At 43.7% G+C, this 27,386-nt stretch overlaps 1 protein-coding gene across 1 annotated transcript; it reads right to left on the bottom strand.

The window, feature by feature from the left end:
- Positions 1–348: 348 nt before the first annotated feature.
- On the bottom strand, positions 349–11,109 carry csrnp1b (cysteine-serine-rich nuclear protein 1b). The gene is made up of 5 exons (XM_038728904.1): positions 10,888–11,109; positions 4,029–4,221; positions 1,869–2,128; positions 1,462–1,758; positions 349–1,335 (listed from the first exon to the last, which is right to left on the bottom strand). The coding sequence occupies exons 2-5, from the start codon at positions 4,201–4,203 to the stop codon at positions 349–351; spliced, it is 1,719 nt and encodes a 572-aa protein (XP_038584832.1). The 5' UTR covers positions 4,204–4,221; positions 10,888–11,109.
- Between the last annotated feature and the right edge of the window lie 16,277 nt (positions 11,110–27,386).

Below are 27,386 nucleotides of genomic sequence, written 5' to 3'. Positions count from 1 at the left end.
AGTTAAAGTTGATTCCTGTTCAGCATAAGGTTGGCGATCTTGGTTTGGTTAAAAGAGCTTTCTTAGGAATTGAGAGCCATCATTGGTTTCTATGGGCCTGGTCAAATTGATCTTCATTTTTGTATCTTTTCACTTTTAACACTAGCTGCCATCTCACACAGCAATAATCCCAAACTGCTTTGCTAACGTTTTGAAGGCAAGTCTGGAATTTGAACATTTATTAGGCAAGAGGGAAATCACAGCTTCCTCCGAAAATCACGTTGACATTGACTTCTTATGTGCATGTTCAGCCCCCTCCCCAAACCCCTGTTTTTTTTTCTTGCACTATCCGCACATTTTCACGTTGTGTCAAACCTTCACAGACTCCATCACAGACAATTTCATGGCTTCCTCCAACAGCTGATTGTCTGTAAATGTGGCAGGGGGTTCTGGGACGGATTCTGAAAGGCCAATCAGTGACTCCAGGAGGCAGGTCCCTGGGTCACTCGCCGGAGGGAGGCTGGGGTAACTAGGCAACTGAAACTGAAAAAAGTTGTCCATGTGTTCATACTCCTTGAGGGAGTTGTAGAGCGAGCTGGGCCCCAAGCAGGGGAAGCCGTCAAAGAACTCCAGGTCTGACTCCGAGGAGAGGCTCAGGTCCATGTTATAGCTCGCAGAGCGATCAACGGAGGGGGAGGGCGTGCGTGGCACACTACTGCTATGGAATAGGGCGTTTCCCTGGTTGGCGTTCTCATCCAAAAGTTCTGAGATGGCTGTTGCTCGATTGTCTGTGTGATCATCTGCAGAGTCCAACAGTGCAGCGTCTATATTGTCATTTTCGTCAGCAAAGTCCACCATGCTAAAGCTAGTAAAAGTCTCCGTAGATGGCGGCTGCTTTTCTTGCTGTTGATCTGGGCAGCAAAAGTTTTTACAGTCCCCGCCTTCCCTGCTACTTCTTGAGCCGGTGTCGCTGAAACTGAGAATGCGGCTCAGGCCTTTCTCATCGACATCCAGCTGGGTGTTATGCACACACCGGCTTTCGCCTACCTCGGAGTCCTCGCTCTGACCTGAAGAGTCTGAGTCTGTCATATCGCTGCTGCAACTGTTCTCTCCAGCTACCGCCAGTTCCGAGTTAAAGGGAAAGGAGGGTACTGCTGGTAAGGGGGTGGCTGCTGTTGTGTTCTCCTCCTCCTCCTCCTCTGTGCTAGACTGCTCCTCCAGTCTCTTCTCCAGCTCCAGCTTCATGATAGTGTGGATGTAATGCGTCTGTACCCTGGTAGAGTTGAACTCAATGCGACCCTCTGTGTTTCCGCAGCCGTCCTTCGTACAGCCACATGGGAAAGAGGAATGATCCATCTGTGAGAAGCAGAAAGAAGTCGTTAAATTACTTGTGAAACTCAAAAGAAGAGTCCCAATTGTACTGTGATTGCCCTAATTGGTGAACTTCCTATTCTCAATTTTATGGTTTTCTCAGCTCTTTACCTGACATTTGATGCCAGCCAAGCTGCAGCTACACGTCTCAGGTTCGCAGAAACCCTGGCAGTCGCAACCGCAGTTCTCCCTGGAGATCCTCAGCTCATGCAGGTGCCTCTTCTCCTCCTTGTCAATCTTTTTCACACCAGCTGCTTTGAGCAGTGCGTAGCGATGTTTAGGCGGGTAAGGCTGGAGGAAAGAGCCCTCATCCAAGTTGGCTCCACTGATGTTGATGTCCTGCTCGGGGATGTCGTCCACTGTTAGCCGCTCGGCCTCCTCACTCTCTTGGGTTCCATTGTTAGTCAGCTGGAGAGAACAAAAGGCATGAAATGTTTTATTGTTGTATTGAATGTGTGTTTCAGAATTTGGGTATTTTTGCTAATTATCCAGTACATTTTTAGGGCAAGTTAGCTCACCTTCAGTTTGAGAGCCTCCAGCTTCTCCTCCCTGAGCCTGTTGAGGAGTTTTTCCCGGCGTAGGAGCCGCTGCTCCACAGCATACTCAGCAAGCGTATACGTGCGGAGCACGCTGTGGCGCTGCATCATGCCCAGAGTGCATCCTCCTCGACTAGGAACACTGGTGAAGCCCTGGCACCGTGGGAAGAAGAACACCGTCACCTGGTCAAAGGTCACGTTGCCCCGTCGTGCTCGCTTGGATTTCTTAAGGATGGATGTTGCTGTGGATGGAGAAAGAATAGATTTAGGATGCACATTGTCCAAGAGGGAGATTAGTGTTTTCAACAGGAGGTGTGTTCTGTTGAACTGCTGTAATTGCTTTAATGTGCCACTAGATGGCATAATGCTTCATCACTTGAAGTCTTGAGACCTGTACAAACCCTGCTGGAGAGACTGTAAAAGGACACCCCTCTGATTCATTGCCCCCTCCGTCCTCAACCAAACCTTATCATGTACCCAATTAAAAGACATTGCTAACAGTCACTTACATCCTGTAAAGTGAAACTTAAACGACCAAGAATCCATTCAGCCTTGTTTCATGTCCTACTATGCAGCAAAAAAATAAAATAAAATAAAGCCCAGTTTCCCCTTGGTGGCCAACACAGTGGAGGAAGCTGGACTGCCAGGATCACAAACTGGTGGGTAAATGCTCTGGGCTTCCAGAAGATGTGGAGGGTGGAAGTGTAGCTCTCAGGACAGGAATAAAAACTGCCCACCCTGGTCTCCCTGCTTGCTGACAATCCCCACAAATGGCCCAGTAACTGAGGGGAGTCAAAGGTCCTTTCTCTGTTAAAACATTCAGGACCCACAGCAACCAGCCATCTTTCTATACCCAGACACAAATACAATAAAACCATATGGGAATCGAAGTGGAACCATATGTGGGAACAAGCCCAACAATTATTCAAGCTTTATTATAAATTCCACTTCCTCTGCCCAGAAATACTCAACATGACTTTAGAGCCTTGCTTAAAGACATGTTCCTCTGCTTAAGCCGCCAGAGCCAATGTTTTTTTTGTGTGTATGTGTGAACAGAAAGGGATGCCAATTTACTCCACGTGCCGAGCATTGCCTTTATTATGTGGTGGGGTATTCCTTATATATTCCCATTTTCTCAGCAATTGAGCTTTCTTGGAACAACTGCCCGCAAAATTCACAGGAGTCAAATGGGAAAATCTGTGTACTTGGTGTGATAATTGAAGCTCAGATGTCGAAAGCAACCTTTTACCCCAATGCAGGTACAGACAATAGCTATACTATGTCTTATCTGACGCTAGGGGAAATACAGATGAAACAAACTGCCAGTTCCAGCTTCACATCCATCAAATTCAGTCAGGCTTATGACACCTGCAGGAGACAAATGACACCTTCTCCGCTGCCTCAAAATGGGATAGCTTTGCAGGCCGTTTTCCCCCCTTCACTTCCCAATGGCAGGCAACTTTCTGTCCAATACAAACACCGGATTTATAATGGTCTGCACAATCTGCTCTTCTAGATGCATGACTTCTATTCTTGATAGGCCTATCCCCCCTTGTTTTGTATCCCTTCACCCAGCCTCTTTTAGCACCTGTGCTGGGTGCATGCCCAGGCTTCAGACAAGGCTCTGTGTGTTCCCAGCCTTGGCAACTTGCCATGCTTCTCCTCCTGGCTCCCTGCCCCACCATCCTGGAAACCTCACAACTGTTTGCCCTTCTCCCCTACAATCCCTCTCCAACCCGACCGGCCCCCAAAGGCCAGCAGACGCACCCAATTCCAGACAGAAACACCCCGAAGCCGCTCGACCCACATCTCTCAATGAAAGGTGGGGCAATGTCTGTCCTCAAGGCTCTGGGAAGAAGGTGGAGACAGAGCCAAGGTGTGCAGCCACTGCATAATGCGATTAGCCATTTTGCAGCTTTAGGGCATGAAATCAAAAGGGGTATTCATTGCAGAAGTCTGAAATCATTTCTGTGAAGTGTTTCATGGGCTGCCAGCTGCCTAAATTCCTTAACTCTTCCCCATTTTTATGGGTTTGTTATCAGAGCCTCCGCGGAGCAGTAAAGACAAGGCGAGAGAATGCATTTAAAAGCATGTACCATCAGCTCTTTGTATGATTTATTATTGCTGGAAGAGGACACTCACTGTTGAAATGTTTTGCTGGGGAGCTGGGGTTGCTTGGAGTGGAATCCAGGGTGTCCGAGTAGCAGCTCTCTCCCTCCGAGTCCCAGCCTGAGCAGGCAGAGGAGAGGGAGGAGGGTGAGGAGTAGCATGGGTCCTCATCCACCTCCTCAAACTTCCTCTTGAGAAGCCCACTCATGGCGTTAGTGTGAACAATCTGCATGAGAGAGCAGAAGGAGGGGTTATTAACCAATTATTCACACTTATTTGAATAGCTTTGTTCCGTCTTATGAATGTAAAGTACCTGGAAATAGAACACAACCAGAAATGCCATACAATATATGTTGCATGAACGCTATTGTACACACGCACAGGCTTTTAACAGTGATATTGGCAGAAGAGAGTCTTGTGCTCGGCCATGTGAGACCATTGGCATCCCAACCTCGTGCTGCACTCAGCTGAGAGTGGAAATAAGGCATGGCACAGGAAGCAATCAATCAGGCCTATTCGCATAAGTCAACAATTACTGGACCCTTCGCCCTCTTCCAAATCCCATCAGCTCGGCAAATGCATTGATTAGAGAGAAGGACAGAGCACAGAGGTGAACAAATCATCTAGCAATAGACATTTAATTTCAATCATTCCCTTTAGGCAGCCATCACTATCAAATACGTGGGCCAAGGCCAGGGCAATTTGCCACTTGTCCTTTTTAATGTGTTCAAATGGCTCTCATAGTAAATATGTACAGCTACGCATAGTCAAGATGTTTTGTTATGCAACTCCTGCAAGTTTGTTTTTTTTCCTGCGCTCCTGGGAGAGGGGCTGCTGGTTCAGCGATAAAAACAATCACTCCTTTGAGAGACACAGACAGGCAGGCAGACAGAGGCTGGAGGGGAAAAAAAATGAGCACCAGTTTTACCCTCTAATTTTCTAAAACATTGCCCAATATCTGTGAAACCTTTTCCATGTACAAGCTTAGCTGATATCTTTAAATCTTATTTAAGTCAATGAATAACACTCCCATAGCTCAACCAAGTCAACCTCCTGTCTCCTCAGCTTGTTCCAGGGGAAAAAAAAAACCACTGACATGAAAAATTTACATGCAGGATGAGAAGGAAGGTTTACTGCTGGTTTTGTTTTATGGTATGTAGCTGCGTCACGTAGCTCTGACAAACAACAGATAATCTTCTACAGAACTTCTGGGAAGCGCAAGGCCATGGTGACTGGTAGACAAGACAGGTCATCATCGCAGTCCGGGGGCCAAACTCCTGCTAACTTAAACAAAGAGAGACAGAGGGAGGAAGGAAGTGAGGGGAGAGGGAAGACATGACTGGGCTCAACTCCAGCGCAGACACTCCCTACGATGATGTGGAATGAGAAATGAGGCTTGTACTTTACCCATAAAGGGATCATTTCACCATCAAACTGTTTATGGTCTTCGAACTCGCAGCCAAATCACTTACAGCTGCTCAAGCGTGTTATGGATGGAATTTTTTTTTTGCTTTGTTTGTTCAAATATTTGCTTGGTAATACCTATAATTTAGAAAAAATGTTTATAAGGAACTGTCAAAGTGTATTTTAGCACTCTTTTTTTTTTTGGGGCTTTTTTTAATGGAGGGGTTGGGGGGGGGGGGGGGGGGGGGGGGTCTTAAATGCATGTCCCGACCATGTCAATTATTAGATCGAACACGGCTCAGACACGAAGCTGTCCTGCCAAAGGGCTAATTTGTGAGCACTACTCCTTAGAGGGCAGCTAAATGTGTCAACGGCAGGGTACGTCACGCATAGAGATCCTCCAATGGCTTTAGAGAAACCTTTAACTTTGTGTGTGATCTGCTGGACGTCTGGCTTGTCTTATCAGGCTGTTATGTAAGTGTTAGTACTTCAAGAGCGGGGGGAATTTTCAGCATGGAACAGGGAGCAATTATGCAAAACCAGTTCAGTCAAGGGCAAGAGGCTGACACATTTGTATAGGCAGTGGGGGCAGCTGTGCAGCTGGATAGGGGGTTATTGCTGCAGTAAGATGTTGTTGTCCCCAGTGCACGTATGATGAATGAATCACCTTGCAATAGGTCAAGCTGGCTCATACTGCCTCTGCAACAAACACAAAGGTTTCCACCTCAGCGTGCTTTACATTACCGATCCAATGAGAAAAGCAGCCGCTGATTTGCCATCCATCAATTTACTTGAGCAGGAAATAATCTCCAAAAGCCTTTCACAGCCACTAATATTATCACATCATGGGATTTGCCTTGAAACAATTTAGAAACACCTGGGTGCAGCATCTGTTGCTTATGTATTCACTGATCAGAAAAGTGTACTCTAAACGCCACAGCATACATATCTCGAGAAAGGAGAACACATGGGTTCACCTTACATTTTTGCCATCACTCCCACCCCTCTTTTCCCCATTAAAAAAATGAAAACAAAGCTGTGAGGCATCGTCAAGGGAGTGCATAGCGCCAGCTAAGCAAAGTCTTTTTAATTAAAAGCTGCAGTGAGGCAGAAGGGGGAGGAGAGGGAGAGATGTGGGGGGGCAGTGGTGTCAGAACTGGGTCATTGTCTCTTGACTGCAGTCTACCTGACACATTGATTTGTTAATCCTGTTCAACGGGCAGAAACAATGGTGAGAGGTTAATCCTGGCAAGGGGACGGCTTGTAGTCAATCTGGAGGTTCTCAGCCTGCTCAGCCGCTGCAGCCACACAACAAGGCCAAAAGAGGCCAGGCAGAGCGGACGGGACAAGGGACTGGGGGTAAAAAGACAACAATCGTGCATTTACTCATTTGCAAAAGGTAGGAGGGAGGGAAAAAAAAGAAACAAAGATAAAAGAGTTCAGAGAATTGAGATCCAGCTTCTCAAGAAGGCAGTGCCTGTGAATGTCTGCTTCTAAATGGAGAATGGATGTGATCGGACAGCCGAGCCAGGGAGGGAGCACAGCATGTTTTCAACGCGCACTAAATTATGCATCGCTGTCATTCCATCAACCGCACACAGGCAGGCAGATAAAGGACGCATCCGCAGAGGTGCTCCCCAGCCAGTTGTCACGAAGTTGGGAAGATAAATCTCTGGCGAGGAGATTTGTCACCAGAAACACTACACAGCTCACGTCAGATGCAAAACTATGTCAGTCGAATAAGATTATCTTGATACATGCAGCTACAGGCTGTTAATATGACTTCAGAATCCCAATTCAGTTCTACTTTATCTGCAGACAGCTACTCAAGTTCTTATTAGGGAATCTTAAATTATTCGAACAGGGAAGAATGTATATGCTGAAATACGAAATATGCTGAAACCATTTTGGCTTAATAAATCACTCATTAAAAACATTCAACAGCAAATAAGCAAATTTCTCTACCTCTTAACTTTTGCTAATAGCTTAAAAACGGTATTTAGTGTGAAACAATCCATTCCAGTCATTTCTACTTTTCCCAACGTGACAGAAGAGTTGACAAAAAAGAATTTATTAAACAGGAGAAGCCCAAAGGAACAGGTAACCCATGAGGACAGAGTGGAATTTGTGTGTCGAGGAACATCTAAAATCTTAAATCTTAAAGGCCTAGGGGATTTTTTTAAACACATCCCTACATATGTAGAGACATCACCCAGCAGCCTGTTTAACCTGCCTCGGTTTGCCCTGCAGCACAGCAGTACAAGTCACAGTTGACTTTGCCCCTTGCACAGGCTGTTCAGCCCCTTTGCAGCTGATAACGTGTGGGTGGGTCAGACAAGTAGCACTAAACTTAGCCATCCGAGAGCATTTACATGGCACGCTGACAACTAAGTGCAGTGTCTGAATGAGTGACTTGAGTTGAGTGCTCATAAAATGTGATAATGATGAGCTTGGGAGTCTTCCTGCGTGTTTGGAAGCGTGTCTGGGCAGACTTCAAGGTATTGCACCTCTCACTTCCAGGTCTGTCACTGAGAAGACAGAGGTAATTGATCGGAGCCATCAAGGTGACAATAGGGCTGCATTCCAGCTCCTCCTGCACAGCTGGGGAAACACTGGCTCAGCTGTTACTCAGAAGTGCTCCACCTGCTGGAACAATGCAGGGAGAGCTCTGGCTCTAGCTCTGTCTCTCTCTCTCTCTCTCTCTCTCTCTCTCTCTCTATGAGCCTGTTGTTCTCGCCGAAGCCACGAAGCTTGCCGTGACTCTGCCACAGAAACATTCTGTTCCTCTGCCTCGACCCGTGCGCACACTGATTCCAAAAAGGAGAGGTAGTGGGAAGAAGGAGGGAGGATCTTAAAAAACAAATAAATAATGTCATGTCTCCAAGCCACAAGAATTCCATTCTGGCTGCACCACTCTTGCTGTAATAGTGGGAGAAGAACACAGGCTCTATGTAACCCAGATGTGTTTTCTACTGCTAACCACTGGAAAGTCCTACTCACATAAGTTAGCAGAGCGAGCTACCTTTCCTAGCCACACCTGACAGGGTATTAGCTTGCACGTGGACCTCACATGCCCTCAGCTGTCATTAATCTGTTATGCAGGACAAACTTGAACAGCCAGGTGATGCCTGCAGAAGTCAGACTGTGTACTCCTTCTACTGATTTGTTAGTTTATTAACATTTTGAATCAAAAAGGGGGTTAAAGAACTGATTTTAAGTTAAGTGCTAATTCCTAGGGAAAGTTTCACTATGCAGAGAGTGTGGGATAAAATAAGATATAACTTATTAATCCTCTGTAGGGGAAATTTCGGTTGACATAGCAGCACAAAGGAATATAAAAGTACAGATGCAGTATTGTAGTAGTATTAACACACTATTTACACTATACAATCAACACAATACAATGTTGTGGAGCCTGATGGACAAATGAGACAAATGAGTAGAGAAAAGAAGCAGAAATGTGAAGCTGTGGTCTGTTTTTTTCTGACAGATTTGCATGTTTCAGAAACTGTGCAGTGTGTAAAAAAAAAAAGAAAAAAAGGCAGAGTTGAGAAACTCTCAAGAAAAGCATTCCTTTGCATAACTGTCTACTAGCAGCAAACATGCAGCTCTGGTGTGTGTGTGTGTATGGAGGAAGGGAGGAGGTGGTTGTGGGTTCAGGGGTCGTGCTCCAGTCTGGGACACTTGCTGTATGGAATGCTGGGAGAGGACAAAGCAGATGGGAGCTCTCCACTGCCGTGTGGGAGACCATCAGCAGAGTCCCTGCAACCCCCACCTTCCCCCCTCCTCCTCCTCCTCTTCTTCTTCAGGCACAAAAGCGTGGGGCCATCCTGCGTGACCAAAATGAAGCAAGCACAGACAACCTAGTCTGAACCCAGCACTGCTGCTGGAGACAGATACTAAAAAAGTGTGTGTGAGCTTCCTGAGCTTGTGAAACACATGGTGCACAGGAAGTGGCCATCCAGATTATCTATGCTGTATCTGACAGCTGCAGGCACCACAAGGTTAGCACAGGATCATATGATGGAGATGAGGGAGTCAGGAGGTATGGGTAGTATTTAGCATGGGTGAAATCCCTCCAAATATTGCACAGAGTTTAACACACTGGTAAGTTATTATTATTTTTGGAGACACCAGGTTGGAAAATGTGAGCTAAAATCGAAAATTATGCAACATAAATGCACATAAATACTTATTCAACATCACTGCACATTCCTGGGAAATGCATGGCACATGAAAGGCACAGCATCAAGTGCTATATCCATTCTCTATTAACAAAGGATCTTTCAGCTCTCTGTTGCCTAATTCCAGAAAACATGATTCTAAAAATGATCCTGGTGAGGTCGCGCTAGAGACGATTCAATTGATTCAGCCGCTTTACAATCGCCCTATAAAACGAGAGCCTCAGACTGTAGTGTTATTTCTGAAGGAATAAAAATGCATTAATAACAGCTTCTGATGAGGATCATCACAACAAACAGCAAGCGTTGCTTTTCCACAAATTAAATACAAGACACAAGTAGAAGGCTGTGCGTCATAATCATTGATAATGACATGGAAATATCCCCATGTGCTGTTATGAAAAAAATTGTTCAAACAATGAAGGCGCTCAGCATCCCGTCCCCACACCTGACTGCCTTAACTGCTATCTGCAAGAGGTGAAAGCTTAAAAAAATTAAAGAGAGGATCAACCATTAATCAGAAATTAATCATTAAATGTGGCTGAACGTGTGCGTCGTGAGGCCAGGGCTGCGCTCCCAGCCCCGCTGACCCGATCATTCCTCATGATTAATGCTAATTCCAGTGACAGCAGCCCTGTCAGCTGTGTGTGCTCACATGTAGTGCCTTCAGGAGTCGCTCGAGTTACAAGAGGCGCACCAGCACCGCCAAAGTGAACAAGAGCAACTCCGCACGGGCTCAATACCCAAAGCCGACCTCATCAACTAGTTCAGATAAATGAATCCACATCCGAAAATACACTGTAATGTAAAGTAGGCTGCAACACTACCGGCGCGAGCTGTGAAGTTTCAACAAACCTCAATAACCAGTGATGGATCTATATGAAATCAATAAGTGAATGGAGCGTATTGTTTGGATCTCGCCTAAATCAACAACAAATTAATTTGATTCCTCTGCAATTACCAGGGTGCGATCACCTGTGCGTAAATCAGCCACGAAGCCAGTTAGGCTAGTTAAAACTCACTTCAGCAAGCAGCCGTCCATGCCAATATTTATAATAAAGCGTCAAGTTAAACGAACACGACTACGTGCAAAGTGTGTTTTAGAAAAAAAAATAAGAAATCCAACCCGCACACCATAAACGACCCATCTCCATCGCCTCGCGCAGCTACACACAAGACATTGTGTTTAAATGGCTCGGACACAACAGAAAGAACATTCAAACTATTTGGCTCTCCTCCTCCGCTGAGGTGAAACACATTCAAATTCGGCGTTCAATAACCCCCGGCGCTCTGTTTTCTATACTCACCACCAATTCCAGTATCCGATCACCATTAGTGACAAAATCGCGTTGGATAAACAGGGCAGGATCCCGGTGTAAGTAATCCAAATGGCACAAAATAAATACAGCGCTTATCCCCGCATATAGACAGCTCTCGGTGCTATTGTCTGTGTGTGTGTGTGTGTCTCTCCGCCGCACGGGGCTCCGTACCAGCTGAAGCGCTTCCCTTGTCTGTAGCAGACTGCCGAGAAGCGCAGCCTTTTTCGTCAGTGGAAAACTCCCTCCTGGCGTCTGGTCTGACGCAGGCGGTGACACAAGGAGGCTGCCCACGCCGCTTCCTGCCTGTCCTCCTGTGTGACTGTACCCGTACTACCTGCATGAGATAAAAAAAAAAATAAATGGCTACATAAGGCCATCTAGCCTATTGTATTAATTTAACATAAAGAATATAAGAAACTAGAGAAAACCGTCACTCCTGAGCCAGAGCCTCTGGTGGTGAGTTTGTAAAAATAGGCCAGCCTGTTTTGTTGTCAGACAGACAGATGTTGAAATGATATGTTGAAAACTCTCCTAATTATTTAGCTAAGTAAACTATTAAAAACCCCATATGTAACAAAGCTAAGATCAGGGCTGAGGTTTTGGAGAGACATGGTTTTAATGGGGCAGCAACAACTTGGCCTACTGTAAAGCCTATTGTTTTGTAATGTTTTTCCTAACTGAGTCTCTGATCAGTCACCCCCAACACATCTTCACATGGAGAAAAAAAAAGCGATTGATGGGAATCTATGCCAATTTCAGAGGATCTCCAGATTCCTCTCTATATGAGCTAACATGGTGTGCAATTTGCAGTAGTATCATCATGGGGCAGATAACATCATGTCTAATAGTGATGTGGGAGGCGCAGTCAAGATTCATGGTGTGGCTTATTTCCAGTTAAAGGAATATACTGACTAGGCTGTATGAAATTATGACTCAGTTTCTTTTTCATGGAAGTTCAGTTAACGATAGCTTCAAAGGAAACAACTTAGCAAAACAAACGGTGAAAACTACATTCTTAAAATGATTCATGGCAAGTCACATGAATTCGGACTCGTCTGATAAGAAACATGTTACCTTTGGTAGTTTTGCTGGTGTTTTGCTCAGTATCTGGAAAAAAAACTCCAACCACTCAGAAAGACCATGACACAAAGCTCAATAAAATCATAGTAAATGGATACTGAGTAAAGATGTCTTTCTGTGGCTGCCATAGAGGACACAGAGGTCTCTGTATGTATTTCTGGGAATTGGGAAGTTCTAGCAGTTTACATTCAACAGTTACAAATATACACACAATGGGTATTTTTTAAGATTATTCTTGTGTTTTTACACTCCTTAAAGGAGAAGTTCGTCCTTTTGGGGAAATACCCTACATGTCTTATTCTTTCTTCCTGAAAGTTAGATGAAAAGATCAATACCACTTGATCATTTCACATCTGTCTGTGAAATATAAGCTACAACTGGCAGCAAGCTAGCTTAGCTTTGCACAAAGACTGGAAACAGAGGGAAACAGCTAGCCTGGCTAGGTAACAAAATCTGCCTACCAGCACCTCTAAAGCTCACTACTTTATACATTATATCTCGTTTGTTCAATCCATACCAAAGCAAAGTGTAAGTATGCCTGACATTTTACTGGAGGGTAAACTATTTGTTTGCTGGCAGCAGTTGCCAGGCAGCAAGTGGAGACTTCAGGAAGTCCAAAATGTCAAACTACTGCTTTACATTTGACTACTTTTAGGCCACCAAAAAAAGTAAATAAATCATTCCTGACAGCTAACTAAATAAAGGAGAAAAATCCAAATAATAAATAAAAAGGACAGACTTTATTTTGGTGTGGCGGGATTGGTGGGGCTAATACTCTGCTTCAGCATTTTCTAAAAAACTGGCTGAGGCCCTGAAAACTGCTGGATCAAGATCAAGAATGTGTTTTCACACTGATTTAATGATTTCGCACCAACACAACATCTAAAACTTCACGGTGTTGTAATCACTGATCGACTAAATCTGCAGTGCTTTTCCCCAGAAGCAGCGGTGTCACACACCCTTTCCTGTGATCCGCTGAACTCCTCTCAGGTATTTACAAGTCTTGCCACTCACAGCGAGAACACCGAGATACTTTGCTTTCATTCTCAGCTGGACCTGAACACTGAGGCAAAATGTTCTGCCAATGTCAACACAGGTGCTTTACTGAGATATTTGGGGAGGTGTCTCTTAAAGCTGTGCATATAGAGCTATGCTAATTGTCTGCTGCTAATAGAGGGCCCCTTTCCCACTTGCCTGTTGAGCCTGAGGGCCCCATTTAGGCGAACAGGCAAGACAAGCTAATCAAGCTGAATGGAAACTGAAAATTCTTCTGAAATTAACTTCTGTTTTTAACATAAAATACAGTGTACAAGCATGTGGATTTGCTTGATATGAGTCATTTGCTTTGGAGGTGGTATTTTCACTGGAGTCATAATTAGCATTTAAACAAGAGTGAACGGCTTTGTGATAATGAACACGTTGATACCAGAGATCATGGCTGGCCACGCAACTTATTTGTGAACCCAAAGGAGTTATTTGGAGTTATAGCGGAAATGTGAGAAAAGCTACTGATGAACAACGTAAACACGCTATGATCAGGAAAATAAATACATGTTCCACATGAAAACAGCCGAGTTAAGATCTTAGAGGTCTCGACATTAACAAGTTGTTGTTAACATAAAAGCCAGATTCTGAGAGGAAAAAATCAGGAGAGCTAATTTAGTAAAACGTAGGGTAAAAGAAATCACTAAAATTTATGTTTTTCTTGAGGTTTTCCATGGTTCAAACTCAAAACATTTCCTCAGTAAATAGTGAAGTCAAGGTAAATCATATTTCATGACATACTGTCACAGCCTAATTACATTGGGATTAAGGTGAGGAGGGAAAGGGCAATTTAAAGTGTTAGTGCAGCCTTTGCATTGTTGTTATTGAAACTAGGATAAGTGGAAGAAGTGGAAGAAGGTGTGGAGAGTGGTCCCCAACTTGGGGATCCATCTGAGGGCGGGTCACAAGATGGTTAAAGGGAAAAGGGGGAAGGTGAAAAAAGAAAATTTTAGCTGCCTGTTGAAATAATGGACATATTTGCTACTTAAGATATCTAAAATCCTTCAAAATAAAACAACCTGAGCAGGAATAAACACTCTGGTTTAACTACTCACAACTTATCACAGTAAAATAATGTAGCACAAATACAGTACATAAGTAATAAAGTAAATGCACATTTAACAGTGCTATCTGCAATGGGAATCTTTGTAATCTCTGATCAGACAGCACATGTTGTGATGACAATACTGTCTGGATTGTTTGGTCACGCATCCACGGTGTGTAATATCGTAGGTGAGGGTGTGTGTCTCGGTAATGCTTCAGCCCGAGCCTGGGAGTCCAGACAGAAAGACTCCACCCAATTAGCTTCCTTGTCGTCCTGCAACTCTTTAAAACACAACAATGGGCCATCCACAGCCCCGATGGGAGAAACTGACTGTCACATGAGCAGCAGTCAGTCAAGAATTCAGCTCTCTTCACAAAAAAATAAATAAAAACTAATCACCAACATTAACAATTAGCCCTCTGTCTGACAAGTCCCAGAGAGCCTGGAGACATTCTTGCTCACTCTGCCTTCACTCTTCAGTGGTTTGGTGCAGCGTAAAGCCTAATTATAGTAGCAGAGTTGGCAAACATTGATCACTGACACAGGATCAACAATGGTGTTTTGACGGACAAACATTATGTAACGGGCAAATCTCAGTAGCGTACAGACTTGTGAGTTTTCATGTGTTGGTTTTTGCTCTTTGATGAAGTGTCCTTCATGAAGTTCTCTTGAGATAAACAGGAAATGTCTTGGCGGTGGAACTCATGCTTTTCATGTTGCCCTTTGAAGTCCCCTGTCAGGCCCATCAATTCCCTTTTTGATAAACAAGGAAAAGTTCCAGGGAACAGTGCGACTCACACATGTTTACCCTCTCTTCGAAGAAAAAGAGCTGCATGTGTGTGTGCGTGTGTGTGCAGGATGGGGGGATGGGAGCCCTGGTGCCAAAGCCACAGAATCAGGCCTGAATACATTAAGGCCACTCTCTTTAAAAGTGTGCCAGAGAGTTCACGGTGGAAGACGCCCCTCCAAGAGCACAATAATGGGCTTCAATGCTTTCCATCTGCGGAGGGAGAAAGGCCTGTGACTGCACGTGCTGCGTGGAGTGGGCTCAACAATGTATCAATTTATGACCATCAGAGGAATCATAAAGCCGCTCCTAGGGTGATGACCGGGGCTGCAGAGTGAAATGCCAAAGCCGCCAAACGAACACACATGATTCAAAAAAACATTTACGGGCTGCGATTGTCAGCTGAGAGTTAGAAAGCTTGCCTAGAAAGCCTGGAAAATAAGTGCAATAAAGTGTAAATTCACAGCAACATTTGTGTTAATAGAAGTCCAGAAGTGTACCCTGGAGGAGTGACAGACCAGATGAGACAGTCTGATGTTGTTGCGGCGGCTGCGGTGGTGGTGGTCAGCCTGGGCAGGCTGACACAACAGGGCTCAGGGGGAGCTGATTGATGGCTCCAGCTGTCCCAGAGGAAAGGAACACAGGCAGACAGCTGGTCACCTGTAGCCCCAGACACGACTGTGACGACTGTGCGCATGGCATTGTGTTTCACTGCAGAGGGCAACCAGTGCAACGCAGAGTTCAGGCCACTGTTCATCACAGCCATGAAAACAAGGGACGAGACTTGAGGATTAGAAATACACTTGAGGAAACACACTTAGCCAAGGAAAACAAGCATAAGGATAATTTATTGGATTTTGAGCAGAAAGTGTTTTGTTAATAAGATTACTTAAAACCTGAGCAGAAGCCGTCTTCTAATGAGAACGCAGTCGTCCACTTTTGTATGAGATTACCGGGAGGCACTGAGAACATTGAGAATAACAGTTGTTTCTACACAAGTTACATGACAGAGAGAGAGAGAGAGAGAGAGAGAGAGAGAGAGAGAGATGAGCTCACTCAGGCACAGGGATTAATCCAGAAGCAAGAGGGAAAGAAAAAAAAACACACCCTCCCCCTCTTGCAACCGGCCAGCCAATCGGCACGCAGAGGAGCTGGTTTACTTGGAGACCAAAGAATCTGTGTGTAGTGATATGACATCATCAGCTGCCCATTAAAGGAGAGGTCACTTCTTTTTCCCTTTGCCCCCAGCTTTGAGGATGAGTGGGGAAATGTGATGCAGTTTTTCAAGAACGTCTGAGAAACAAAGACCAGTTTTCTACCTTTCCTGGGTTTATTCCCCCAATATGGATTGTTTACATAAAAGGATTGTTGTGGTAGTCCATTTTCATTTTACCTTCCAGGGTTGTCTGAACTGGATGCTTGAGTAATATTCATGAGTTTCAGTTGTTCAGCCCTGAGACAGGCACGATTCATAAAATCACCAACTTGCCTCTGCTGCTTGTCTTTGTCGCCGCTACACTGAGACAAGAAATGCTCAGTTTTCAATGCTTCCATTCATTCAAACAAACAAGCACTATGTTTGGGTTGCCCTCACTGGACACAGTATGTGTGTTTGCTCCTACTGGTCCTCTGTGCTATGTGTCTTTAGCTTTAGGGGAAGAAAAGCTGCCAGTTTGTGTTTTGTTTACTTGGCAACGTCATAGCGCTGTCTGACTAATGCATTCCGGATCGTCTCTCCCAGGACGTTTGTTCTATGTTTTATTCATTGCTGCGATGTGCTATAGACTGCCTTCCCCAACATAATATTATTGATTGCCTAATAGACTATCAAAAGAATGGCCTCGCTCATGGCATCAAGAGTTTAGGGTACCTTTGTTTTTACAGATATTTCCAATTTTAAAAAAGGAGTAAGCAAGTAACAGTTTCACTTTTGATTCATCTGCATTGTTTTCTCAATAAACTAACAAATGGTTTGGTCTAACCAAGAATCCAAACCCTAAACAAAATCGTTAGATCAATCAATAATAAAAAAAGAATCATTAGTTGCAGCCCTTTAAAAAAAGCAGCAAATGCTCATAACTGAGAAGCTGGAACTAGGTAGTGTTTGTCTTTTTAGCTTGAAAAATGACTTTAAGGATTAATGATGAACATAGGTGTGATTCTTTTTCGGTTGATTGACTGATTAATCAACCATTTATTACAGACTCTTTACATTAACATTGACCTTTTTCTTTTAAAACCTATTTTTGGACACGGGGTATATTTTGTTATACCAGGTAATCCTCCAGTTTCATGAGAGAGATGGCACAGGCACCTAGAATATTAATAGGCTGAATCTATTATTGAAAAAGTGAAGTGTGTAAATCTGGTGCTGAAAGGGTTAACGATGGGTGACACAGGTATTAGTGAAGGGGTTGTCTGCTTGGAGCATACTGCCTGTCCAATAACATCACTTACCAATACTCAGGCAAGTTATTCACACGACTGAGCTAAACCTCACTTCCACACCGGACCTCACAATTGGCCTTTATCTCTGCGACTTCATCACAAAGACTCTGTGGTCATTGCAGGCTCCTAAGCTGCCATCACACTCTCCTCAATTGCTGTGAAAGTGCTGCCGGTGTTCAGGCAGCAGTGTTGTTGGGACACGTTGTCTTGCAGAATTTACAGCTCTTGATGGCTCCCTGCATTGCCCGGAAATCAATACATGGCAACCTGTGCTTTATGGCCACATAACAGTTTTAAAAGATGTAGCGTAGCAGTGCCCTCTGAGATATTAGCTCGGTTGAGTGCCAGATAACAAAAGCGAAAACCCCTCATCTGCTTATTTTCCTTTTGCTGCAGCACTTCCTCATTGAAATGTTTACATACAGCACACGTGCTTTCAAAGAAAAGACAGCGGCTTCTGAAGCACAGGAAGCGCTCTGCTGCAAGTGACTCCTCTGAAACTGATCCAGAGCTGATAACACTGAAGTCACATACAGTATGATGTACCATGTACCCATATAGCAGCCAAGATGGATGCTAAAATTATACAAAATTGTAAAACTCTAAAACTTGACTTAAGTTTTTGCTAGCTTGATAGACACTGCATTGTTAAGCAAACAAGTTATTAGCATGTATAGTAATAACGTCCTTCTGCGTACTCTCATACCTTCAATGTTATTAAGGTAATACCTATGTTATTATGTTTCCAGTGTTATTGAAGGCATGCTTTCCAGGAACCTTTCACCAAAAATTGCAAAGCTGTTTCCAATCTCTTCAATGGGAAGGTGAGAATTCGACTGAATGTGATGGAAGTCCCTCGTCACGTCACACTCTCACTGACACAAGTGGAAGGAAACCACACACCGCCATGTTTCCCGTCACAAACTCAGCACTTCCTCCTTTTTTTGTTCTCAATGTCTGTGTGACAATTTCAAAGTGTACACACTGCCACAATGTCAAACCAGGTGCTCCTGGGAAAAAGAGAGCCAGCTCGCTGAAATTTCCAGTCACAGCAGAACCGATCATGTTGTGATGAGGATTCAGAGAAATATTTGTAATTGTCTTACTTACAAAGCCAAATAACAATGTAGTAACTCACCAAACAAAACTGAGTTACTCATCAGTTTTATAATTGTTATTTTCTTTTTGTATTTTTGGTTTTGTGCATACGCCATTGATGTTATAAACAAATTAGGGCCAAAGTAGCTTTTAAAGATTACTTGTGATTACTTGTGATAGAAAATAAGACTTTCATATTACAGCTAGCTGAAGTTACATTAAGTTGTTCTTCATCTTACTTCATCATACTTTCATGGAATAGTTCTACATTTTGGGTAATATGTTTATTCACATCCTTGTCGAGAGTTCGATGAGAAGATTGATACTACTCTCACGTCTGTACAATGAATGTGAAGCTACAGCCAGTTAGCTTAGCTTAGCATAAAGACTAAGACATGTTAAATCTTGTTTGTTTAATTAAAACAGATGACTGAGACTTCAGAGCGAGACTTAAGAAAGTCATATCTCCCCGGAAAAAAGTAGTCCGCACATTACCCCAGTTAAACCACAGCTTGTTGTTTTTACATGTCAGTTTTTGTTCAGATCAAACAACAATATGTTTATTAGTCAGTATCAGATAATATCAATATCAGAGCCAGTTCCAGCTGACATTGGGCGCAAGGCGCGGTACACCCTGGACAGGTCCATTGCAGGGCTACACATAGACGAACAACCACTCACGCTCACACTCACACCTAAGGACAATTTAGGGTAACCAATCAACCTAGCCTGCATGTCTTTGGATGGTGGGAGGAAGCCGGAGCACCCGGAGAGAACCCACGCGGACACGGGGAGAACATTCAAACTCCACACCACCGTGCCACCCCCCTTTCTAATGCATTATCTGTAATTTCTGTATAATAAATGTTATTGTGATTGAGTTGTTTTTGAAAATGAAATGATATCAAATAGGCTAGCCTATATGTCTCATTATTATTAAAAATTGAAAATGACAGGTAATTATGATGGATTCTGGTACTGTAAACATATGACCTGAGTCATGTGTGCACCCACTTCATTAAAACAGTTTTGTACTAGAGTTAGTTAACTAAATCTCAGTTTTTGGCTCGGCAGTATTTGCTTGTCATCGAACAAAATCACCCTGTAAAGTCTAATGACTGGCATTTTTCACTTTGGGGGGATGGAGGACATTACAGTACTGGTAATGGGGTAAACGGCAGGGGATGAGCAGGTGGGGGTGGCCGGGGGACGTGCAGTCACTGAGGCTCGGAGAATCAGCATCACAGCATGCTGCTGTTACCACGGCTACAGTGACATGTGGGCCAACTGCAGGTGCCAGGCCGACAACAGTGAGGCCCAATTAGAGACCCCGGGAGAGGGAAGATAATGAAATCCAGCCCTGGACTGACGTGGGTTAACTAAATAAGTCCACAGTCGTTTAGCGTTAACAAAACAGATGACCGGGTGGATGTCAGGGCAAGAAAAGTGGTCACAGACCCCTGGACAGTCGTTCAGATTCATTGACTGACAGACTGAGAAGTCTATTGGCCTTGGTGCAGTGTTATATAAGAGTTTAAAATTTAATTTCATCAGGTACACATCCTTGATTTGCTTGCGCCACCACACTTCCCCTCCTCTAACAAACTGTTATTTTATCACCGCTCTCTTTCTTTCTCTTTCTCTATCAGTCCATTTCAGCTTTTCTCTGTCTGTACCTCACTTAGTTTGACACACACACACACAGATACACACACACACACACACATACACACACACTTCACCCAATACACACGCACGCACATACACATGAACACACACACGCCTTCTACAAATTCAACCTCCGGGCTAGCCGATGCAAAATGGCCTCAGAATGTGAGAAAGGGACAAGTAGCAGTGTTTACCGAGCACTACTGTCCACACATCCGTTCCCACAATGGCCCCATTGAGGGTGGGCCCAGGTTAAAGCCTATTTAAAAGGCTTGTTTAACACTGAGAAGAGGGGCCACATACCCGAACCGCAGGGAAGGGGAGGTGGGGGGAGGGAGAGGGATTCACAGCAGGCTCCTCACCCTCCACCCTAGCTGTTTCTTCAAAGCCGAGCCACTGTTGTGCTGACAATTCACTTTATCTTTTTCTCTCACTGCACTTCTGCTTTTGTGCTTTTTCCGTTTTTTTTTGTTTTTTTTTTTGTTTTGTTTTTTACAGTTTTTCAGTGTGCACGTGTGAGAGTACATGTGGACGGGCCACACTTTAAGTTGAACAGAGGACAGGGGCCAACGGAAAGAGAGAGGAGGGAGAAATGGGTGGGAGTAGTTGTAAAAGTAGATGGTTTTAGGAGGGAAAAGCAGGATGGATGGGCAGAGGGGAGGAAAGAGAGAGTAAAGGACAGAGAGGGAATATTTTCCCCTCCCTCCTTCCCGCCTTTCTCTTCTCCTCATGTGAAGGACAAGCCTGGCGGGCTGCGGTCTGGCCCAACGATTGTGTACGGCGCCTTGCGGTGCCTCACACAGGAACCCCATTAATCACTGGAGCAGGTCTCTCACTCCTGGACACAAAGACCCCACACACCGACTCCACTGCATACACTTGCACATGCAAACACACAAACACAATGAATACTTGCATCTCATATGAGCATGTGAGGGAGAGAGGAAAAAAAAGCAGGAGAGTGTATGGAGATTCCTAAGCGTTTTCACAGAACTACACGTAATTATTTCTAAAATGTTTTGGCAGCGCTCAGCAGAGAGAACTCAGAAAGGAATGCCAAATAGTTTGGAGTCACACCAAGAAAGCAGTCTTGAATTGGTTTAGCATTTAGTCATGGAGTGAATTTGTTCCTGCAACACAGCACAGTCCTGATATTTAAGGCATCAAAGTGCCCCGATCTTGTGATGTCAAGAACGCTTCTTTCATAAACTCCCTTATGGTGCCAAAAGCAGTATCTGATTTAATTAAACAAGCAGGCAAATAGCTAAAGATGACTTTGGTGTCTTGAGAAATTAGATATCAGTGTAAAGACGTGCAGGAGATACACACATTATCCCACAAGTCAAGCAGGCAATGTTTTCCAGGTCATTTGGTAGAGAAATCCCTGCAGCAATTCTATTTCCATCGTCTGCCTTGAGCGTGAGTCCATGTGTGCACAGTCCGTCTATAGTGGGAGCCAAGGAAAGGACACTGCTGAGGTCATCCCCTATATTAAGACTACAAGCTCCTCTTACCCCCAATATGCACTGCAAAAAAACATCATACCGACTTAACAAGTCACTATATACAGTCTATGACTCACACATACAGTTTTAAAATATTTGGAAATTGGGTCATTAGGTGAGGTTTTTGCACTTAAAAAAAAAAATTGCATGCGAGGAAAAATGCAAATTATTTACTTTTTTTTTTTTTTAAATGACACTAAATCCAAGGGGAAACAATCATTAATCATGTAGATTTTCAGGGTAAATTTATGTAAATATTGCACCTACTTGCAGATTATATAGTACGTCTTTCCAAAGTTTGAACCTGTTTTTTTATGACAAAACAAATCTCTCATAAACAAGTGTGCACATTCATTTCTTAATATTGCAACATGCTTGTTGTCCTTCTCAATTGTCAAAAGTGTCGCCTGCTGCATGTGTATTCAAACCTGTGCATCTTCAAACATAAAAATGTAAAACAAAAGCAAATGGCAAATTGGACTGATTGATAGTTCAATCTGCAGGTGGAGGAGGGGGAGGAGTAGTAAAATGTGGACTTGTCTGGCATACGAAGAGACAATTATTTGTGTGTGGGTATGTGTGTGTGTGTGTGTGTGTGTTTGTCCTCCTCCACTCTGCCTCTCAGACATCCCCCTCTCATACCTAATCTCAGCCCAGCCACTATAATTTACTGCCCCATCGGTAACTAGCCATTGGCAGGGAGGAGATGTGGGAGAGAGAGGAAAAGGCAGGAGCCAGAGGAAGGCTGAGGGTCAATGGCTATATCGAGCACATAAACCCCCATGTAATGAGCAATATTTGTGTACCAGGAGGAAGGTCGTCAGGGTGAAACGGAGAGGGAGTTGCATGTCACATGCATACACAGGACTCCATTAGTCTAAAGCTAAAGAGCACATGTATAATGCGTTTTTGTATATGATTGTGCAAGCAAATGAACTGAAACTGAAGAGACGTGGAAAAGCTTTCTTCCCTTTTTGTCTTACTTTTTATGATGCATCATTTATTGTTTTTATTTGTTTCTGCCGGATGCCAAATGTGCTGCTGCCGTGTTGCTTGTAAAAGAGATTTCTGATCTCAATCAGACTAATCTAGATATGCAAAGATGATACTGGAAACAAAAAGCCATACACAAATGTGTTTCCTTTGAACGCAGGCATCAACTGTCATGTGCATCAGAGTGAATCACTATCCTAATTATGTGTTATTGCATAATCAATGTGTTTATCGTGACAGTTTTTGTTTGAAATCCTGCATGTGCTGAGGCAGGCATACAAATGAAGGCCGACACGTTGGAGCTGAATGTCCATCAATGCTGTAAATTCTCCTGTCTTGGCTCTAATGTTACGAGTTTTAAAACACACAACAGAGCGAATCAATCAGGGCTGAGCAGCTGACCTCAGCTTGTGTAAACACATTTTATGTTTTTAGGAGGAGTCTGAGTGCTTGTTTTTTGACTTCATGGAAAAGCTGGGCCTTTGTGGAAAGATTAAGGCAGCAGAGCCCGTGTGTTTGAGATTTGATGGGCACTGTGGCTACTTTAATCATCTCAGTCCCAACGTGATCTCACACTATGCCAGCACAAGATGTATCCAGAGCCCTCAGGCTTGTTTCACCCTACACTCATCCCTGGTGGCAAAAGCCCCCGCTGGGATTGACCCAGCGTAAGCCCCTTTCTAACTGATGGGGCTCAGGGACATGGAGTGACAGCATGTGTTTCATAATGATTAAACACTGAGTGAGGAGCCCATCAATGACCAGGCATCAGCTCGCACACACCTCCAGGTGCTGTTAATCACCTAAACAATACACCGCCAGCGTCTCGCGCACAATGGATCCATATTGACGGGCAGTCAGACTTAAATCTATCAGCCGTGGTATCATCAGTCGATATGTAACAACTCTGATACCACTGATGACAAGTGTTTTTTGGGGGGTGAGAATGGCAGGCAAAGCAAGAGCTGACTGGTCTACATCAGTGTGCTAATGGCACCCTGATACTCTAATTAATTAAACCTAAAGCAAACAGTGTCTATTTATTTAAATCTTCCTGGGGTTAATTGTTCAGTAGATCAGGTCTGTGTTTGCAGGTGTGATTAGAGAACAACACAAGATGCTGATGGAATCTGACACCTCAGCACTGTTAAACCCTCATGAGCAAATATGTAACACAAGCAAATAACCAGGGTCCAGAAGAAGCAGCATGGCAGATGTAGTGAATTTAATAAAGCCTTTTAGGAGGACACAAGCACGAAATATGCAGCCCGTAAATCTTTTATAATCTAATTACAAGCAATTTGGAAATCCTTTACAAACCATTTATACATGTACTCTTAATTCAGAGTGTTGTTATAACCACTGTAGAATACTCCCAGTTTGCGAATCTATTAAAATCCGACTAGAAGACGTAAAACTGGTTCACGAGGACATGTTTTTTTTGTTGTTTCTAGAAAAAAGAAAAAAAAAATAAGACTTGTGACCCACGTCCAATCTGCACAATTCAACAACAGTGGCTTTAGATAAGAGGAGGCATTACAGAATAACATGTTTCCTTTCTGTCTGATTAATGCATCAGTGACAGATGCTGAGGGGATTAGGTCTAGATTAGTATCCTTTCCACCGACTCTGTTTTCCTCTGTTTACCACGTTGCCTTTTCCAATGGTCTTTTTAAAGAAACAAACAGGATCAGCTTTCCCTGTTTTTCCTTTTTACTCAGCCGGTGTTGTTTTTATGTTGTTTTGTCAAAACTGTCTTGTAGACCAGATTATTTTTTCCACTTTCACAAAGTGACTGCTGGACTGCTGGAGTCGGACACACTGAAATGTCAAACTGCCCAGCCAGGTACTTTCAAACAAAAGACTTTCCCACAAGGTGCGATCGGTTTCACTTCACTGCTCTGGCACTCTCTGCACTCTTGTTTTCAAGCATGACTCATTATTTCACCTTTATTAACCTGACTCATCAGTCTTGCTGACCATATCACGGCAGGATACAGGAAGTCATGTTTTTTGTCCGCTGAAGCTGGCAATGAGATGTGCTGCTTCTGGGCGGATTCTGGCGCCTGTTTAGCCACCCAGAGATAAACCTATCAGCGACTGGGCCTGTTCTCCATTGTTGAGAAGAACACCCGGACCTTAATGAAGTGCATGTAAGCGGCATAAAGGGACCAGGGTGTGTCTCTTCCTCTCTAACCTAAGTAACGCCGGTTTTCTCAGTGTTCCCTGAAACTGCATTCACAAGCAGATGTCTGCTGGCAGGGCCTGCCAGATAATGACAAAGGATTAAATCGCCTGATTCCCACACCACCAGCCCACTGTGTTTGTCTACCCTCTTTAGCCACAATTTATGGGCTCTGCAGAGCAGAGATAGATCGACTATAGGAGTATAAGCCTCAGAGGAATAAAGAGGGGCGCTAATCGGTGAGGAATAATTCCAATTCAGGGCAGTGATTTGGGATTAATAAAAATGCAAATTTACAGAGATGTGATGGAATGGTTTCGTTGATGACATGTTGTGGCAAAGCGATGACGTGTTCAGCTGATATCCAAAGTTGTTTTATCACTCTATTTAATGGAATAGTTTGACAATTTGGGATATAGGATAAATATGAAGCCACAACACAAGACTTGAGACAGAGGGAAACTAGCCTGACTGTTTAATGGTTAAAAAAAAAATCAGCGTACCAGTCCCTCTAAAGCTGAATCAATACAAAAACCAAAGTGTAAAAATGACACTAGCTGTTGTCCCCTGCTTCCATTTTATGGACAGATATGAGAGTGTTATCAATCTCATCTGACTCTTTACAAGAAAGTGTATAAGCGTATTTCCCCCTCTAAGAGGACCATGGGGAACAAATAGTGCTATGGTATTTACCCTAATGTCCACATATTCCTTTAAGATAGCTTCTTCCTATTTCCAGGAAAACATAAGTACCTAAAGTCTTCCTAAATACATCAAATGTCATAGATCATAAAAAACGGATTCATGCCATGTGTTGTTTTTTTGTTACACCTGAGTTAAGATGTGTTTTGGCATGGGTCCATCTTTTGTAAGCCTTCGCTGAGGTCACAAAAGCGGCCTGATATTTTAGCTGTGATTATGTGTCAGTCAAAGGAATAAAAGTAAGAATTCACTTGATATTTCCCCTCAAATAACCCACTGTCACTGTTTTTCCTGCTCCTCGAGGCCTCAAAAATGAGAAAAATGTGGTTCCTTTTTTGCCAACACACTGACTGTAAGGCATATTTTGGGTGCTTTTGGGTTCACTGGCTCCACTGAATCATATGAGAGTGCATTACTCCCTGCAAACTAAAATTAAGTGACATTTGATTAGAGTTGATAAGAATGATGCTAAAAACCTGGTCTGGTTAAAAATGAATGCGCTATCTTTCAAAACCAAACATAAAAGAGACTCAAATAAACAGAACAAACTCTGCCACACATGATAACCTGCAATTTTAAATCAAAACATAGATTTTTTGGTTTTATTTGTAAAATACAGAGCCATTTTTGCCTAAACACAAGGACATTTTGGATACACACTGCTTATTTCTGGTGGATGATTTGTGCACCGAACCTGGCAGACTATCATTTGTGTGTGTTTTAATGCGAGTCCTACTGACTCCTGCAGTTTTGCGGATCACCCAAAATAACACTGTGTGTTTGTCATTTAGGGATAATGTAGCTGGCTGGCAAAGGAGAGCAAAGCAGAGCAGCAAAGCAACAATTAGAGAACTGTTCTCTCCGGCTCGCGAACAGAAAACGAGAGGCGGTCACTGTTTTCATTTGGTCAGGTTTGCTTGGCCGCAATGTAATAATCAACTGGCAAACTGTCTTACTGTAGAAAGAGCACACAGCAAAGAGTTGAAAGCAGGACACACATTCTCACTTCACCTCAGCCTCTTTATTCAGTGCTGGGAAAGGTAATGTGAAATGAAAGATACGCTTTTTTTCCTCCCAGCTGTTTATAGATTTGACTTTGTTGACGTACATTTCTATTCATAACCTCCCAATGCAAGTATTTCCCCTCGTGCTTACACATAAACAAGTCACAACAGTGTATGTGACGAGCAAACTATCCTGACAATCCCTGTCTTTGTTTGCGGTAAACTACAGCGCTCACCTGTGACTGCAGTGGCATTGGCAGCTATCCAGGGGCGTAGGCGTGTGTGTGTCTGTGTGTGTGTGTGCATGTGTCCCTATGCATGTGCGACTAAGTGTACAAAAGACAGAGAGAGGGCCAGCCAGGCGCCTGTGCATTGCTTTGCCTGTTTCCACAGAGTCTGGGCCCCAGAGGAGGATTTGCAGGCCAGATAGGATTAGACTCCCTCTCTTTACACAACACTGATGGGGATAAGGAGTCGGCGGAGCTCAGGAGCACTCCAAAGCCCCATTAATACACAGCAGCAGAAACCGCACAGATGAGTACCTTAAACAGCTGAGCCCACTCTGCCCATGTTTGGTTATCAATGCTCGGCTGCTGCGCCGCTGGTCCAGTTATGCCCACAACCAGCAATGCCCAGTGGAAAATTCACTGAATGCACCTAATTATCAGGGACATCATCTTGTTACTGAGCTGCAGCCACTTTTGATCAGTCACATCTCAGCTCACTCTCAGCCTATAAAAAAAAGCTTTCTGTAACTCTTATCCTGGGTGTCATACCATCACAGCACAAAGAAAAGAAAGGACAATCAATATCATCAATATTTGGTACATTCGGTTTATTTCATCAGTGTGGCAACCTGTACCATCATAAAAAGCCTGACAGTATTACCTGTAATTATGTCTCTCGGTTAATCTTCCATTCATGATCA

The sequence above is a fragment of the Micropterus salmoides genome, unplaced genomic scaffold (genome assembly GCF_014851395.1).
Source record: "Micropterus salmoides isolate LMB-PRFRI ecotype aquatic unplaced genomic scaffold, ASM1485139v1 Ms_hic_scaffold_1, whole genome shotgun sequence".
In the NCBI taxonomy this organism is placed as follows: domain Eukaryota; kingdom Metazoa; phylum Chordata; class Actinopteri; order Centrarchiformes; family Centrarchidae; genus Micropterus; species Micropterus salmoides.
The sequence above is the reverse complement of the archived record's forward strand: the minus strand, read 5'-3'. Positions and strand labels throughout refer to the sequence as shown.

What these genes read in the sequence shown, in the direction of transcription:
- csrnp1b (XM_038728904.1), bottom strand. Translation starts at nt 4,203, where the DNA reads ATGAGTGGGCTTCTCAAGAGGAAGTTTGAGGAGGTGGATGAGGACCCA. An exon ending in TGGAGGCTCTCAAACTGAAG is followed by an intron (nt 1,759 to 1,868) that starts GTGAGCTAACTT and finishes TGTTCTCTCCAG; the next exon opens with CTGACTAACAATGGAACCCA. An exon ending in TGGCTGGCATCAAATGTCAG is followed by an intron (nt 1,336 to 1,461) that starts GTAAAGAGCTGA and finishes TGCTTCTCACAG; the next exon opens with ATGGATCATTCCTCTTTCCC.